We start from the raw sequence: 16,636 nt of genomic DNA on the forward strand, positions 1-16,636 counted from the left end.
TTAGAATGAATGCCAAGGTCAGGACTATGATAAGAGTGCAATCTAAAGCCTCAAGTGTATAGGCTAAGCGTGCATAAATTAATGAGTGTATGTATGAGAGCACATGTGTGTATGAGGTATGTGTATGCTTATAAGCCTATGTGAGTGCTTGTGTATATATATATGTGTGTGTGTGTGTGATTATGCATGTATGCATGCATGCCTGAGAACAAGTTTGCATTTGTTGATGTGTCTTCATTCATGCATGGTACGTGTACATCCATGCATGCATACCAGCATATGTGGTTGTGCATGCATGTGTATGTGTGGTTGCTTTGCATATATATGTGTGTGTGCACAACTCTCTATAAAAATATGTGTGAGTTTCTGTGTGTGTGCAATGCCTCTGTGTATGTGTGTGTGTGTGTGTGTGTGTGTGTGTGTATGTGTCCCTTAAGCATCCACTGTGGACAGTGGCCAGCTCTACTCCTGAGCCCTTTACCTCAGTGATAGGGAAGGGAAGGTTATAGAAACACCTTCAATTCTTCTAAACAGCTTCCTTCTCATTAGCCTCACAAATGAGAAAAGTCACGAAGCAGCCCCAGCATTGATCCATAGGGTATGGCTGTGCTATAGAGTGCTGCATAGAGACACATGATGGACAGAGGAAGCAGAAGCTGGAGTCCCCAAGCTTTGTGTCCAGGGGCTGGGCTACACACCCCTAGAAGAAGGGGCTCCTCGCCAACCTAGCCTTGCTTATGTAGGGCTGCTTGAGTCCAGAGCGGCCCCTTTGCCAGACTCTCACAAAGCATGACATAGGCTAGTGGCAGCCCCACCCTGTTCATCTCAAACTGATGTCCAGAGGAAGGGGCCTAAATGATGGCCCTGCTCTGCTGAATCCAAGGGGCAGGGCTGAGCCTGCGCTCTGGCAAGCACCTGAGCATACTGGCATCTACCCACTGGGGATTCAGGGAGCACAGCCCAAATTAAACCTGCCTCCCCTGCACTGGTGCTAACACTGTCCATGCCTGTGCTTACTTTCAAGAATATCCAAGAGACCCCACAGTGGGACACTTCTTGCTGGATCCAGATGGAGAAAACATCTGCCTGTCCCTCCCAGGGCCTACTGAAACCAAAGAGCCTCTTTCAGGTAAAGGTAAGATGATACATCCCAGGCCAGCCTCACTTTTATATGGGAATATTTTACCTGCAGCCTCCAAAACTTCCCAACAGCAGAGACATTATTAAAAACAGATGCAGGTTAGCCAGTTTCTCCCCTCTCACTGACACAGAGGTGCTTCTGTAGCTCAGACACAATAACTCAATGTTTGCATGGCAAGTTTACTCTTGCTGGAGCATCTGCAGAGGGAAGTTTCTGTGGAATAGCTTGAAGGAGGTCTAATGTGCCATGTTGATGCCTTGATGAGAATGATAAGCCCTTTTGGTAATTACCCAAACTAAACACTGCCTTTTCTCTTGTTTCCAACCACCCTCCAGAGGTGGAGATGGCTAATTGGTAATCCAATCAGGTATCCTTGTTATATGCATTGGTTCATCGCTGCGAATCATCTGGCTTCTGACAGATATCAAGGCAGTTTCCAAAAACCCTTCTGGCACGATATTTTTTTGGAGAAGAGATGCTGGCTCTGGTCAATAGCCATTTTGCAAAGGAAAAGAAAAACTGAAGTCAAAGGGTGATGAGGATCAACCACCTAGGAACCACCATGATGTGTATGTGTGAGATGTATGCCCAGCATGCCTCTCGATGAGTGAGATTAAAATCTGCACTCATCTGGTGGGCTATATCACCACTGGCTTAATAAAAAGAGCACTGATTCAAAGCCAGGAGATTTGAGTAGCCCTGGCTCATCCTCTACATCCATCTATGTGTCAGATGATTTTGGGTCAGTCCCTCCCAGGGTCCAAGGTTCATCACCCCATCCAAAATGAGAGTATCAACTCCTCCACCACCAGCAGCTGGAAAGTCTCTTGACTATTGCTATAATTTATGTTTTGTGTCTATCCTATGAAAGTAGCTGCCTAGTATATGGGTTCCAAATTCAGTATTAAAGAACTTCCATCACCACTTGGGTTATCTCTTGATGTAAATATAAAAATAACTTGGTTCTGAATTGGTAGAAGCAGGATTTGGACAGGTGGAGGCCAATGTCAGTGTGACACAGCTGGTATAACAACTGGAGAGCATATATGATTCTGTTCACCTGCTGCACATTTGTCCACTCTGTTCCAGGAGAAATAGCTCCCCTTTTGGCAAAGCAACAGGCAGAAACAGAAAGCCAAGTATTCAAGCTTTAAGTTTGTTGTCACATTGTCGACATGATGCTTCAGTCAATTTGGGATTCTCAGCACCTAACACAGTACCTGACACATACATAACAGGATCAGAATCAATTTTCAATGAAAAAAATCCTTCAACAATTTCCACACAAAAGGAAGAGAGAGAGAAATGAAACATATGATGAATAAATGGAGACTTGCCTGCCATCTTGCGCTAGCCCCATGAACAACATATTTAATCCTACTTGTCTCTCAAACTGGAAGGCATTCACTGTAACCTCGTTGAATGAATGAATCTATCAGTCAACCAGTCAGTTACTGGCCTCTCCCCAGCCTTTCCTCCACATACTATTGGTGGATTTTCAGTCTTGATGGTGATTAGAATGTGCTCCAGAAGGCGAGACTGAACCTGAAGCCCGTATCTCCCTACAGGGGCCTATAGGCTCAATCTAGCCTTAGAAGAGTCTCTATGAATGGGAAAGGTTTGTTGCTATTTGTTTTGTTTTGCTTCATTTCGTTTTAAGAAGCAGTCTACAGAAAAAAAAAAAAAAGTTCAACTCTTGCAAAGGATTTGCTCCAGTTACACCAAACTCTTTGTAGCTCAGTTTGTTTGGATCCATTTTGATCATTCTCCTCACCCTACCCTTTTAATCTTGTCTCCCATCATATTCGGGCCCACTCTTTTCTCTTCTCTCCAATGGCCAAACATTCAGGCTTTCTTCTCTTACCTCCTAGCCATTGCCCAATTGCCCACAAATATTGAGAACTGTTTTAAGCTCCAAGCAAGGACTCATCTTTTCTGGGACAGTTTCCTTAAAATTGACCTCTCTCATACAACTGCCTCAGGCCATTCCTCTCTCTCTCATTCTCACTTTTGTGATCATTGTTTTTATCTGCATCTGTTTTCTGTTTAGTTCCTAAATATTACGTGAGTCCTAGAGAGCCTCTCATCTTTATCAAATGTCCAAGAAATGCTTGTTGATTGACTGAATACCCCAGGTGCCACAAAGGAAAGTTCTTTCAGGATCATAGCTGGGTGTTTTTTTAATTTAAAAAAAATATTGAATAAAGGAGATAATATGATCTGACTGATCTTTCTGAGATTTTCAGGCTCTGTCAACATCTATTTGGGAATAAATTCTTAGGCAATTAGATCATGATATCTTGCTTTCAGAGAGCATAGAGAAATGGATATAAACCTTCAGAAGGAAAAAAAAAAGATGTGAAGGCTAGAGCTGGAATTTGACTGTCTTGGTCATGTTGGGATATTGCAACACATAGAAAATTCAAAGGCTGAAGAAAGGAAAAGTTTGCTTGGGTGGATACAAGTCAAAACAGTGGATATGCTCTCTGTGTTGCTTATCCTTGGGTCAGATCCTTAACCTACCTTCCCAGTCACAGTGGCCACAAGACAAGTTTTCTTTCAGAAGTTTTCTTATTCAGAAGTGTCTTATTGCAGGGCCCCTTGATGGCTAGGTCTGTTGAGTATCTGACTCTTGATTTCAGCTCAGGTCATGATCTCAGGGTGCTGGGCTCCGTGCTCAGGAGGGAATCTGCTTCAGGGTTCTCTCTCCCTCTGTCCCTCCCCCAGCATATGCGCACGCATGCACACACACACATGTGTGCGCATGTTCTCTCTGTCTCTCTCAAATAAATAAATCTTTTAAAAAGTGTTTCATTGCAAGAAGTTCAAGGATGTCTGTGCCAGTGATTCAGGTTGAGACTTCAGATCCCATGTAAATTTAAATTCTTGATCTCTTTCAGACTTTCCAATTAGCACTTGTTCTTGTCCTAAATGGATTTTTAGCTCAAATATGTTCCTTATGTTTTAGTCGTTTAATTAGCATCCTTTTTCTTACAACTTTTTCTTGATATGGTAGTTTTAAAATATGTACACAAGTTTTTTGACATTTGTTCCTCCAAAAGGGAGAGTTTCCCTTATATGTAGACTGGACATAGTTGCTCATTTATAATAAATGTAGAATATGACAGAAGTGATTGTATGTAGCTTCTGAGACTCAGTCATAAAAAGCACTGTGGCTCCCTTCTTGCTCTCTCTCTTGGGTTACTCACTCTGGGTAAAGCCAACCACCATGTCTGTCATGAGGCCATTCAAGCAGCCTTGTAGAGAAGTCCATATGGCAAGGAAGTAACACCTCCTGCCAGCAGCTAGAATAAACTTCCCAGGCTATGGGTGAGCCATCTTGAGAAGAGATGCTCCAGCCCCAGTGAAACCTTCAGATGACTGTGTCCTGCCTGACATTGTGACTGCAGCCTCACGAGAAACTCCGCACCAGAATCACACATCAAAGCCATTCATAGATTCCCACAGAAACTGTGTGAGATATAATAAAGGTTTATTGTTCTAAGGTCACTAGTTTTGGGGGTAATTAGTTTCGGTAATAGATCATATACTTCGTGTCACTTCCTGGTGATCTGCAATTTGGTAAACAGAAAGATGAAGGGTCTAGGAATATCCCAGCTGGTCTCAAAACATTGATTATTTGGAGGCAAACATATACTAAATGGTTGACCTTCTCTTTGTTTTCCCCATTTGGCATCTGTGATAATGCCGGTTGTGGCAACCTATGGGTAAAAGAATATGATTTTCCTTTAGTAATCTTTCTCTTAGCAACTGTTGCCTTAAAGAAGATGCCTGGAGATTTAAAGGAGGAAAGGTTCTTTAGACAGAGTAGTGTGAGTAGTAAAAAGAAAGAACTCCACAGGCACCTGGATGGCTCAGTGGTTGAGCATCTGTCTTTGGCCCAGGTCATGATCCCATGATCCCAGGGTCCTGGGATGGAGCCCCACATTGGATTCCCCACAGGGAGCCTGCTTTTCCCTCTGCCTATGTCTCTGCCTCTCTCTGTGTGTCTTTCATGAATAAATAAAATAAGAAAGAAAGAAAGAAAGAAAGAAAGAAAGAAAGAAAGAAAGAAAGAAAGAAAAGAAAAAAAAGAAAAGAAAAGAAAAAAAAGAAAAGAAAAGAAAAGAAAAGAAAAGAAAAGAAAAGAAAAAAGAAACCAGACTAAATGTCCATAGTCTTGAGGTTATTCTCAGCTCCACCACCTGCGATTTCTGTGATCATGGGCAAGTAATTTCACTGCTGTGACTTCAGCTTCCTCATATGGGGAAAGAAGAGTCAGAATTAGATCCAGTCCCATTAGATCTAGTCCCATAGAATGCCAGTTCCTCACAAGGTTAAGAGGCATTATGTTAAAAAAAAAAAAGGGTTCTGAGGTCAAGTAGGTGTGGAAGTCAGTGGGTTAAAGCTAAGCAGATTCCCTACTGCAGGGTTTCACAAGGGCTCTAATATCCTAATGTGAATCCCTTCTCTTGCCCAAATGTATTTGACCACTTCATTCTTTATTGTTTTCAGCAACGCATTATGTGGATCTAAATCATTTTTGGAACACACTTTGGAACATGCTAAACTGATGCTTTCTATGGTTCCTTCCAGCTGTAATGCTGTATGTTACTAAATATGCCCTTTTCCCAAAGGCATCTTGGTGGGGCAGCTCTGCTGTCTGAATCCTGAAGCAGTATCTCAGCCATTCAATAATTCATGACTATTCTTGTTTTCATTTTCCAAACATCACTTCTGAATCATAGGGTCTCCAATCCATCCTTCTGAGTGAGTAGAGGAAGGTAAGAAGAAGCCGGTGTATAATAGGCCCTTTTGCTCAATCAGTGTTTGTTAACAACCCATAAGAAATCATGTTGACAGTTCTAGGGATCTCGGATCAACTGAAATACAGGAAAACGTGACTGGATATAGTCACTTGGCACCCAGCATTTCCTTCCAGTAGGCCTTCCTGTATTGCAGAGTCTAGAAGGCTAAAAACACTTCCCAGATAACCTTTGCCATCAGGAGGCTGCATACAAATTTGGGTTCCCGCCAAAGAGCTGCACTTGCAAGGGACATGGAGGGCAGAAGAAAAGCAGAAGCTCGGGGCTACTTACTCGGGCAAGCAAGCTCGTGAGGACTGAGTCTGTCCAGAGGTAGTTGCTACGGCAACTTTATAAGCATCAAGTTCTGTATAGTAACTCCATTCCTTTTAAAAATACCTGGTGGTTTCCATTCTCCACTAAGCTCTGACCGACATGCTCTCCTTACAGAAATTATGGGAGATTCCCATGAGGCTCGGCATGGGGCTAATTTGGGTCTGTCACATATACCACAGGGCAGACTGTGATAGCTGTGCTTGTTCCTGAACTTCATAGAGAAGTAGGGTTCTTTCCCTCATCACAGTGAGGCCAGCAAAGCCCCAGCAGCCCATACTCGAAGGTGTTCTGATAGCCACCAGCAGAGAGCCACTAAAAAACACTAGGGAGCCTCCTTTCCTTTGACAAAAACCTCTCATGATTCCTATGAGCACAAAGATTCCCCTACCTCACATTTGGCTGAAAATGTGTCATCAGCACTTTACACCTCCCAAAGAAGAAAAATGTCAAAAATAATAGTTCTCTCTGAATCTGCTGGAAATTTTTTAGGAAAAAAATCAGTATGAAGTGCTAAAGAATATTTAGATCCTCTTTATTTTTTGCATATGATGGTACTTACATTTTTTACAAAGCCTGTGAAACTAAATTCTACTTCCCTTGCATTTGTTCCATTTCAGAGCCCTAGAGTCAAGAGTGAATGTAGGCATTGCATCCATCATCGTTTAAGCAGAGGAAGTGCTCAATAGACTTGCTGAGGACACTAGTAGATAAAACTGCAGAGCTCCAGTTGAAGTGGAGTTGGTCTGTGTCCCCCCAACTTCTCCACAGTTCAGCTAATTCTTCCCTTCCTAAGATGGCTCCTAGGCAGGGGTTCTAAAGCCACTGGAGTTATAAGACCACAGTTTGAAAACTCTGTCATTTGGGATGCCTGGGTGGCTCAAAAGCATCTGCTTTTGGCTCAGGGCATGATCCTAGGGTCCTGGGATCGAGTCCCACATCAGTCTCCCCATGGGGAGCCTGCCTCTCTCCCTGTGCCCCTCATGAATAAATAAAATCTTAAAAAAAAAATAAAAATAAAATGCTCTCATTTTATAGATAAGGACACTGAGGCCCAGAGAAGCATGGTGATTTGCTCAAAGCCACACAGCTTCTATGTGGCAAATGTAAGGCTCAAATCCAGATTTTTCTGTGCCCACTTAGGTCAAAGTTCTTCCCATTAAATCATACTTGCCTCTGATCTTACTTGTCCAAGTGTCCAGACTTCAAGGACTAGCTGAATTCCCACCTTCATTGTGATGTCTCAGCCTACACTGATTGCTACTTTTCTTAGGTTCTACTAAGTCTTACTGCCTGGGCCTCTCACCAGGCAGTCTATCACTTCCTTTACCTTTTTTACTTTTTTCTTCTTTCTTCTCTGAGATTTAAAATTCCTATGGGTATATCCCCTTTATCTACTTCTGAATATCACAGAAAATACCATGTGCATTCTTGGAACACTGCCCATAGATAATGATTAAAACCATGACTAGCAGAGACTATAATTTTTCCCTAATATTCATTCTTTCATTATTCCTTTTATTAGTAGCACCTAAGTTTAGCTGAATATATGGCTGCTGGCTAGAAATTGTTTCCCAGATTTTCTCGCAACCAAGCATGGCCATGTAACTAAGTTGTGTTTAATAAAATGTGAATAGGAGTAATGTGAACTCCCAGTCATTTTCTTAAAAGGACACTGCTCACTCTTCTCTTTACCAAAGGAGGTCCTTTTCCCCTTGAACTTGGCTGAGGTGGTAAAATAGCTTCAACCATGTGGAAGAGGGCAATACTCTTTGGGATAATGGAACCAGAAGATACAGGAAACCTTAGTGCTCAGATAACTTCATGGAGCAAAGCCACCCTGTCTGCCCACCTACCTCTCAGCTCCTATCCAAAAGAGAAATAAATGTTTATCTTTCAGAGTTTTTTTTTTTGTTACAGCAGCTTGCCACATTCCTTAACTAAAATAATGTAGCTATAATAATATCTTCTGTCCTAGTTTATACTTTGTAACAAAGCAGATCATATTTGGGTTACCTGGGTGGCTCAGTTGGTTGAGAAACCAAGAGAAACCTCTTGGTTTCTGCTCAGATCATGATCTCATGCAGGTTATGATCTCAGGGTCATGAAATCGAGCCCCATGTGGCTCTGCACTCAGCAAGGAATCTGCTTGAAGATTCACTCCCTCTTCCTTCCCTCCCCACCCCAGGCTCACACATGCACACTCTCTCTCTCAAAAAATAAAAAATAAAAAATAATTAAAAAATTTAAAAACCCAAACAGATCATACTTGCAGTACATCTTGTAAAGTAGTAAGTAAAATTCTGATATAAAATTATTGGACCTAAAAGAGAGAAGACCCATTAACAGGTATGCTTGACTCCCTTAGTAAAATGTACTGAACACCTACAATATGCTAGGGACAGAGAAGGACACTGATATTGAGAGAACACTCTCAACCACTGTGTGATCTCATTCCCTCAGCCCAATATTCCCATGATATGAGTATTTTCTTTTTTTTTTTTTTTTGAGTATTTTCATTCACATATCATAGGTGAGGAAACTGAAACATAGGAGCCTAACTCCCTTGTGCATGTTGATTTTATCTGGTAGGCAGTGAGCTTATTCATTCCCAGGCCTACCGACCCTAGACCCTAGAGTTTGTACTCTTCTCACCCCACTTCCGAGGCTCAGCACCTGTGGCTACTGCCCTTCAGGGCCTCACAGATCAAGTGAGGACAGACTCAGAAGCAATTAACTCTACCTGCATTAGAGACCTAACCAACACAATTCTGAGGTGTTCAAGGAAAGAGCAATTAATTCTAACCTAGGGGACTGGGAGGGATTTTTGCGGAGAAATCTCATTTGCACTGACCTTTGAGACACTAGCAGATGTGGATAAATAGAGAAGAGAGAAAGACATGGCCAACCAAGGGGCCAGCATGAACAAAGACAAAGACAGACAGGAAAGTAGAATGCATGTGGGAAATTATGAGCAGCCCATGTGAATGGACAGTGAGGGGCTTCACGGGAGGAGATGGGGCTGAAAGTCAGGCCAGGGCCAGACCAGAGAGGCCTTGTGTTCCAGGAGAAAGCTGTGATGCTGCTTTTTAAGCAACAAGGAATAACAGATGTTTGAGGAGGCATGCCATGTAACCTAGCACGTGTGCCAGCATGAAGGAACAAGCAAAAGACAAGGCTGAGCATTCAGGCTACTGCAGAGCCATCCAGGCAACAGCTGATGAGGGCCTGAACAGAAGGCAGCACGCAGATGTAGGGGGTGCAGCCTGGCTGTGGGGTTGTGTACCAGCCCTCTGAATCCTAGCAGCCAGGGACAAGCCTGATAACAGAGTCTCTACAAAACTGGCTGCAAGGCTCATCTCCAATTTTCTACTCAAATTACTTTCTTCTGTTTTCACTTTCAGTGAAGAGGGTTTCTTTGGGGGCTGTGTGTGTGTGTGTGTGTGTGTGTGTGTGTGTATTGTAGTTAAGATAAAGCAAGAGTGGAAGACCCTGGGTCCCATCACCCCCAGGGCAGCACACACAGGGCCACAGCCCTCTCCTGACTGGTGTTCAGCTTCAGCCATCACTCTCATTTTTAAGTCAAACTCCCGCCAACACACATATAAAATAAATTCCAGCATCACACACCTCTCACCTTCTCAGTGTGCAATGGGCCTATTTTCTGGCTTCTGTATTCTTGGGGAAGTGGTTGAGCTTCCTAGCACACAACTGTGGTAAACAGTCCTATGGAAAACTGTGATAGCAGATTTCTTGGGAGCTGTAAGGCAAAGGGCAAGGCAGCAAGCAGTGATGGAAAGTGTGTGTATAACCCTCCTATACCCTCTTACCCGAGCACACATTGAGGTTTCTCTTTCATGATTGTTTTTAGCCTCTTTTTCCTTTCCAACCACCGACCACTCAATTCTTTGTGGGAAAATTAACATTCATTATGCAATTTATCTCCCTCCTTTTAATCCAGAGTGTCTGTCTCCAAGGTCCCTACTCAATAATTAATGTTTGTTCTCATTTCCCATTCTCAAGAGCATCTATTCTTGAACTGTAGGGTCAACAATTAACACTAATTATGGCTTTTCCTCTCTCTAGTGTTGGTTCTTAGAATCCCAAGTTGCCCTACTCAGCCTAAGTTATGTGTGTGCACACGGCTGTGTCTGTGCACTCCAGGGAGGAAAAACACCCAGGAACAGGCTTTTCCAAGCCCACCATAGTTTAGCAAATCAATAAAAATGAACATTCTTTTTTTTGGCAACCTGTCTAGGGTATTTATCATCCATAATGAGACAATGAAGCATGCATACATACATACATATGTGTATTTGGATATGAGTTGGAGGGGCAATTAGAAGATCTCAAAGTCTTTTCCAGTTTGAATTTTCTATGATTTCTCCCTCACTTTTCCTTCCTATTGGTATCTCTTCAATACCTCGTATACCCCAAACCCCTAACCACCCGCCCCCACACACACTCCCAAATTTCCCATTAAAAACTGTTCTTCTATCTCAGATCCATTCAGTTGACCTCTTTGCCATCTATCATCACCACCCCCTTCCCTTAACTGTTTTTCTCTGGAACATCATGCAAATTCTCCTCATTCATTAAAACAGCATTGTTTTAACTAGTTTTCATTTTGACTGACAAGGACAGCCAGGAAAATAATTCTCGCCCAAGGTAACTTTAAGAGATTGAAAAAAAAAAAAAAAATCAGGGCTATGCAGAAGCCTGTCTGTCCTCTTGGCTAGAATCAGATGGGCTAGAATCCCTCCTGTCCCCCCTGGTCCAACCCTTGTATTTGCGCTACAGCTGCAGGCTGGGGCTCCTCACACTTGTCTGTCATCCCCCTATTGCTGCATGCACTGGGGCCCCACAGCACATCTGCTGTTCAAATCTGGGCATCTCCTCACAGCATGTGTCAAGCATTAACTGTTTCATGCTCTTACTCCATCAAAAGTTCTCCTCTCAGAATTTCAGCATCACAGTCCCTACAGGATTTCACCCTTAAACATCTTAAATAAAAGTATTATTTTCTTCCGGGCTTTTAAAATCCCAGATCAACCTTCTCTCCATGATAGCATCAACAGATTTTAAAAAAAAAAAAAAAAAAAAAAAAAAACCATTCAACTTATTATGAGGCTTAAGCATCAAAGCTCCACTTGGTTTTCCCTTGTCTTGAGGTAAGAAAAATAGCTTTTTTTCAAGACATTTTCACACTCACAGGTAAAACCCCTATTGTTTTTCAGCCTATGAATCTGTCAATTCAAATACCAGCCATGAAAAGGAGGGGTCTAGTATTCAGCGTCCCCTAAGAAGTAAGATTTTTCTCTAAAAAAGTCACCTCTACTTCTCCTCTATCTCATGTGATTCACATACACATTATTTTATACTGAGACCTCCAGAAACATGCAATTTCTCCCCTAATATAGCAAAAGTAGGGAAGAGGATTCACTTCTTGGAGAGCCTCAGAAATGTGGTGTCCTCAGGAGTTACTCATGGGTAGCCCCGTGTGCTGTGGCCTGAGTATAAATATTAGGCGAGAAGAGGAGCTAAACCAAGTGCTTGTGCTTAGCAGGCCCAGTAAGGAAAATCTGCAGGGGTGTCCTATGGGTTCTGCAGGTCATATGCTGCACAATTCACATTATAATGAGGTGGACATTGCACAGCTCAGCCTGCGCCACCACAAATGAGGAAAGTATCTGGAAAATACTCTTGGACATGTATTCTAAATGGAGGACTGAGGCCAGTACTACTTCTTCCAAGCTCCCTTTTATACTTCATTCCCCCATTTAGAAAGAAGCAAAAACTAGGAGTGTAGGTTGACTTTGCAGCTCATCCTCTGTCTACCACCATTGCTGCTTCTGCCTCAGACCAGGGGGAAAGGATGATTATGTAGAAACCTTCCCTCTCCCCTAAAAATCGTCTTTGATTAATAGAGAAATGTGTGTGGTCTTCCTCACTGCTTATTTTGGGGCAGGCAGCAATGAATCCTGAATGAGGGACCTGCTATAGTGACAGGAAGCAATGTCACAGTTGGAGTGCTGGAGCCAGAGCTGAGGGGAAGGAATTGTTTTTGCCAGAGACTACAAAACTAGAAGGAGAAAAGGCACAATCATACGCTTGCCAATCTCAAAATCTGTAAGCAGAGAAGTACTTGAGAGCCTGGCATTCTGCATTACGCCTCCTGCCATTCTCCTTGGATGGACATCCTGACCATGGTGGGAAGTTTCAGTGTCAGTTCTGTTCTTTTTCACTGGTTGGTTGGAACTGGGCCAGAACAGCTCTTAATAGGAACCCTCTAGTAGTGAAGGAGGATGATAATGATGATGATGGAGATGATAGCTATCATTGTTATCTATCTTTGATATGCCAAACATTTGTGCTGAGGGCATTACATTCATTATTTTACTTCGTCCTTACAGCAATGATATGAGGTAAATTCTATTGCTATCCTCATTTTTCATCTAGGATGATGTGACTCAGAGAGGTTAAGTGACTTGCCCAAGGTAAATGGGCACACAGCTAAATGGCTGTGATTTGAACCCCAGAAGCCTGCATTTTTATCACAATGCATGTTTAGCAGTGATGTCAATGTAAACAGGCACGTTTCCATCTGACAAAATGGAGCCTTTAGGAAGTTCCTGATTTTATAAGCCATACAAATAAATGGTTTCTGTTGTACATCCTTTTCTCCCCCAACTCCCCTTACTTAGCATCAGACACCCTTTGGTGGGTAACACTGAAAATGATTTGCAACTTTTAGAGACATGAGAAGAGAAGAAGCTAAAAAAAAAAAAAAAAAAAAAAAAAAAAGGAGGAATAATTTGGGAGAAGCCAAACTCTTGAGACAGATTTTCTAGGAAGATAGGCCATAACAGGGTAGCTCTCCAGACCAAAAACATTCTTACTAATATGGCCAAAAATGTTACAATTTCACTTCATTCTACTATTAAAATCTTATTAATAGATTCACTTTGAATTCAGAAGTATTCTCTTAAAAGGTTGATACTTCTGATAAGTTAATAGTCATTCACCCTTTAGTTTAAAAAATTATTTGATCAAATGGCTGTCCTCTTGCAACCTACCTGAGAACTAGCTGCTTTGAGGGACTAAAGATTCTGACAGAGGTAGGAAGAGAGGTGGGTAAGTTGAGAGTGAAGAGAGGTTTAAGCATTGAAACATGCATGGCTAGTTGACTGCCCTAGAGGGCTTAGATGAACAGAAACAGCTATATAGAGAAGAAGGCACAAGAAAAAGAAAAGTACAGAAAGGGAAATGGTAGAGTGCCAACGACAAACTTCGACTATTTCAGAATTGCCCCATGGCAAGCTCTATATTCAGGGAAAGAAAATAAAAAGGTTCATTTCCTCTTTTCTCTACTTCTAGTAGCTAGAAGACCTTAGGCTCATGCAAATCTCTTTATTTCCAAGCTTTTGAATATACTGTTGCCTCTGCCCAGAGTACAATTCTTCATCTCCTCCTACCCCCTGTCACTTTTTAGAATTGCAGTAAAATATATACAACATAAAATTTGCCATTTTCACCATTTTTAAGTGTACCATTCTGTACCATTGAGTAGATTCTCATCATGGTGCAACCAATTTCCAGAACTCTTCTTGCAAAACTGAGATCCTATACCCCTTAAATAACAACTCCCCATTCCAATGGGACCGCCCACATAGGCATAGAGAACCTCTTTCAAGGCTTAGATGTAGGAAACATTTGTTCCTTTGATTTGCTCAATAACCTTAACAAAAAATTCTTGCATCTCTTTGGCCTTAAAATTACCATTTGTTTTTAAGAGAATGGATATAACAGTATTCTGAAAATATTTGATACTCCCTGCAACTGGGTTCAAAGAGCAATTTAAGACATCTATTCACTGAAATCATCTATAGATCTTTCACAACTCTTTGTTTTCTTTTTGATCATTTGGTTTTAATGAGTATTTTCAGGAAAAATGAGAGGATTATAAAGAATTATATAATGGTGGGCTTTGGGTATTTGTGAACTTGAAGGGTCAGTTTCAACTATTTGCAAATGACTTCACAAATCAGTGACACATACAATATGTCATCTTACAGAGGCATGGAATCAAATCAAAGATATAAGGCTGGAAAACAAAAGACCACCACTAAGCTAGTGAGTTCACCTAGCTCTCCTCTGAGCACCCATAGCTCAGTGTTGTGATCTATATTCACTACAACACCTGCAATTGCTCTTGTGAAGTTATTTTTCAAAAAGAGGAATACTGATTCTTTTTATATAAATATTGCTAAATGGCCCTAAATAGAAGGTCAACTGCTGGAGCTGATGATAAAAATAAGAGAAAGTGATATGGTCTAACATTTTTATGATTCTCTGGAAAAAAATAATTTTATAAATCACCCTAACCCTTTATTTATAGACTCATTAAGAACTTGAAGAACTCCTTTTTATTGGGAATATGAAATACACTAGAGGTATTCACAAATCTAAGGATTCTTGAAATTCTCAGAATGTGTCCCTTCTAAATAGCCAGAATCTGCTGTTCACTTACTGTATAATATGCACAAGGGGTCAGGGCCTTGCTCAAGCAGTGAAGTAACGTTTAGCACAATGCATTTTAAGGCTGGTATGGATTTTAAGGTATGGTAGGGTGTGTATGTATGAGTGTGTGAGTACAGTACCAGTTATATCTCTCAACCTATAATAAAGTTTAGAATATTATTTTTTCTTCTGTCAGAATGACCAAAAAATTATAACTTTTATTAACTAGCAATCCATAAATACTCCTTTCCGTTTCCTCATGCCTCTGACATTTGTGGCATAAAGAAGCATGAGGCTTTTCTTTAGGATTTTTTTTTTCTCCTAGCTTTTTTCACACATCTTCCTGTGGCCTATGGCTTTTCATTTACTGTTGTCTTAGTTCTCTACAATTCCTTATTTGAAAAAATAATGAAGTCACAAGCATTGGAACATGTCCAATAGAGTCTGTTTTACAAAGCACATAGGATTGCTTATTCATTTATTCATTCAACAAACACTAAGGGACCATCTACTAATGCCATATACTGGGGTAGGCACATGAATACAGTTGAGAAACAAAGTCCATGCCTTCGTGTTGTCCACAGTAGTAGATTATGGTGACACCTATAAATAAGTACAGACTAACTCAGCCTTTGAGAAGGTTTTTGGAATGAGGGAACACGTAAGCTGACTTTCTAAGGATATATGTAGGAACTAGCCAAGTGAAGAAGAGGAAGGGATGCTCCAGGGAAAGGGACCACCTTAAGGTTAGAGAACATGGTGACATGGGAGAAGTGTAGGCAGCTTATAATCACTGGCCCCCAGGGCACAGGAAGAGAAGAGAGTGGGGGAAAAGTGCTGTTAGCTAGTGAGGTAGGCAAGAGCTAGGTTATGAAAAGCCATAGTAACAACTGAGAAAATTATCCCAAAGATTGTGAGATCCTATTTATGCAGGATCTCACAATTAATATAACCAGATTTTTATTTCAGAGAAATGACTCTTCCAACTATCTGAAAAATGGATTGAAGGGGGTAAGCCTAAAGGCTAGAAGATCAGACGTCTATACTTATTTGAGAAGGCGTGACCAAGAATAGTATCTCTCAAAGAATTAAGATCACCACTCGAGGGGCACCTGGGTGGTTCAGTGGTTGAGCATCTGCCTTTGGCTCAGGTCGTGATCCCAGAGTCCTGGGATCGAGTCCCGCATCAGGCTCCCCATGGGGAGCCTGCTTTTCCCTCTGCCTATGTCTCTGCCTCTCTCTCTGTGCCTCTCATGAATAAATAAATAAAATCTTAAAAAAAAAAAAAAAAGATCACCACCTGAATTGAATTGGTTGGCCACTTTGTAGCTCCACCTTCAGCCATTCTTGTTAATTCTCTTCTTCCTCAGTCTTCCATCACAGTATCCTTATTAATCCCACAATGTATCTTGAATGAAGGGTTTCTTGTGCAGTTGATATTTTATTGCTGCAAAACTTGAACTTAGATTCTGCCGTCTAGCTTGCCTTCCATTCTGGGTTTGGTAAACTGCCATGTACCTTTGGACCTCTCCATAAAAAATAATTTATGAACTTTTGGGAGAACCTGGTGTTCCCAAAGCTAAATCCAAACCCTTGAGACTGAACTAGACTTGGTCTAAGAAGATATAAGCAAGTAAAAGAACTCTTATTCCAACTTGTAAGAAAAATATTGCCCTTGCATTTACTAGGCATTTCCATATTTAAATTCAGACCAATGTATATCTTCTAGATGAATCTACTTGGCTCCTTTAATAGAGCTCTTTGGGGTATGTCTTTAGCTTGGAGATTTTCTCAGGTCTTGAGTAACTTTTTGATATGCCCATCTCACTCTCCTCTT

At 41.4% G+C, this 16,636-nt stretch overlaps 1 protein-coding gene across 1 annotated transcript in view; it reads left to right on the forward strand.

Moving 5' to 3' along the window:
- Nucleotides 1–16,636, forward strand: part of KIAA2012 (KIAA2012 ortholog) — a 108,523-nt gene that overhangs the window by 35,076 nt on the left and 56,811 nt on the right. Inside the window, exon 11 of the mRNA XM_041737473.1 lies at nt 1,025–1,135. Within this exon, the coding sequence (XP_041593407.1) occupies nt 1,025–1,135 (111 nt within the window). The remainder of the gene's footprint in view (nt 1–1,024; nt 1,136–16,636) is intronic.

The sequence above is a fragment of the Vulpes lagopus genome, chromosome 22, assembly GCF_018345385.1.
Source record: "Vulpes lagopus strain Blue_001 chromosome 22, ASM1834538v1, whole genome shotgun sequence".
NCBI classification, from domain to species: Eukaryota; Metazoa; Chordata; class Mammalia; order Carnivora; family Canidae; genus Vulpes; species Vulpes lagopus.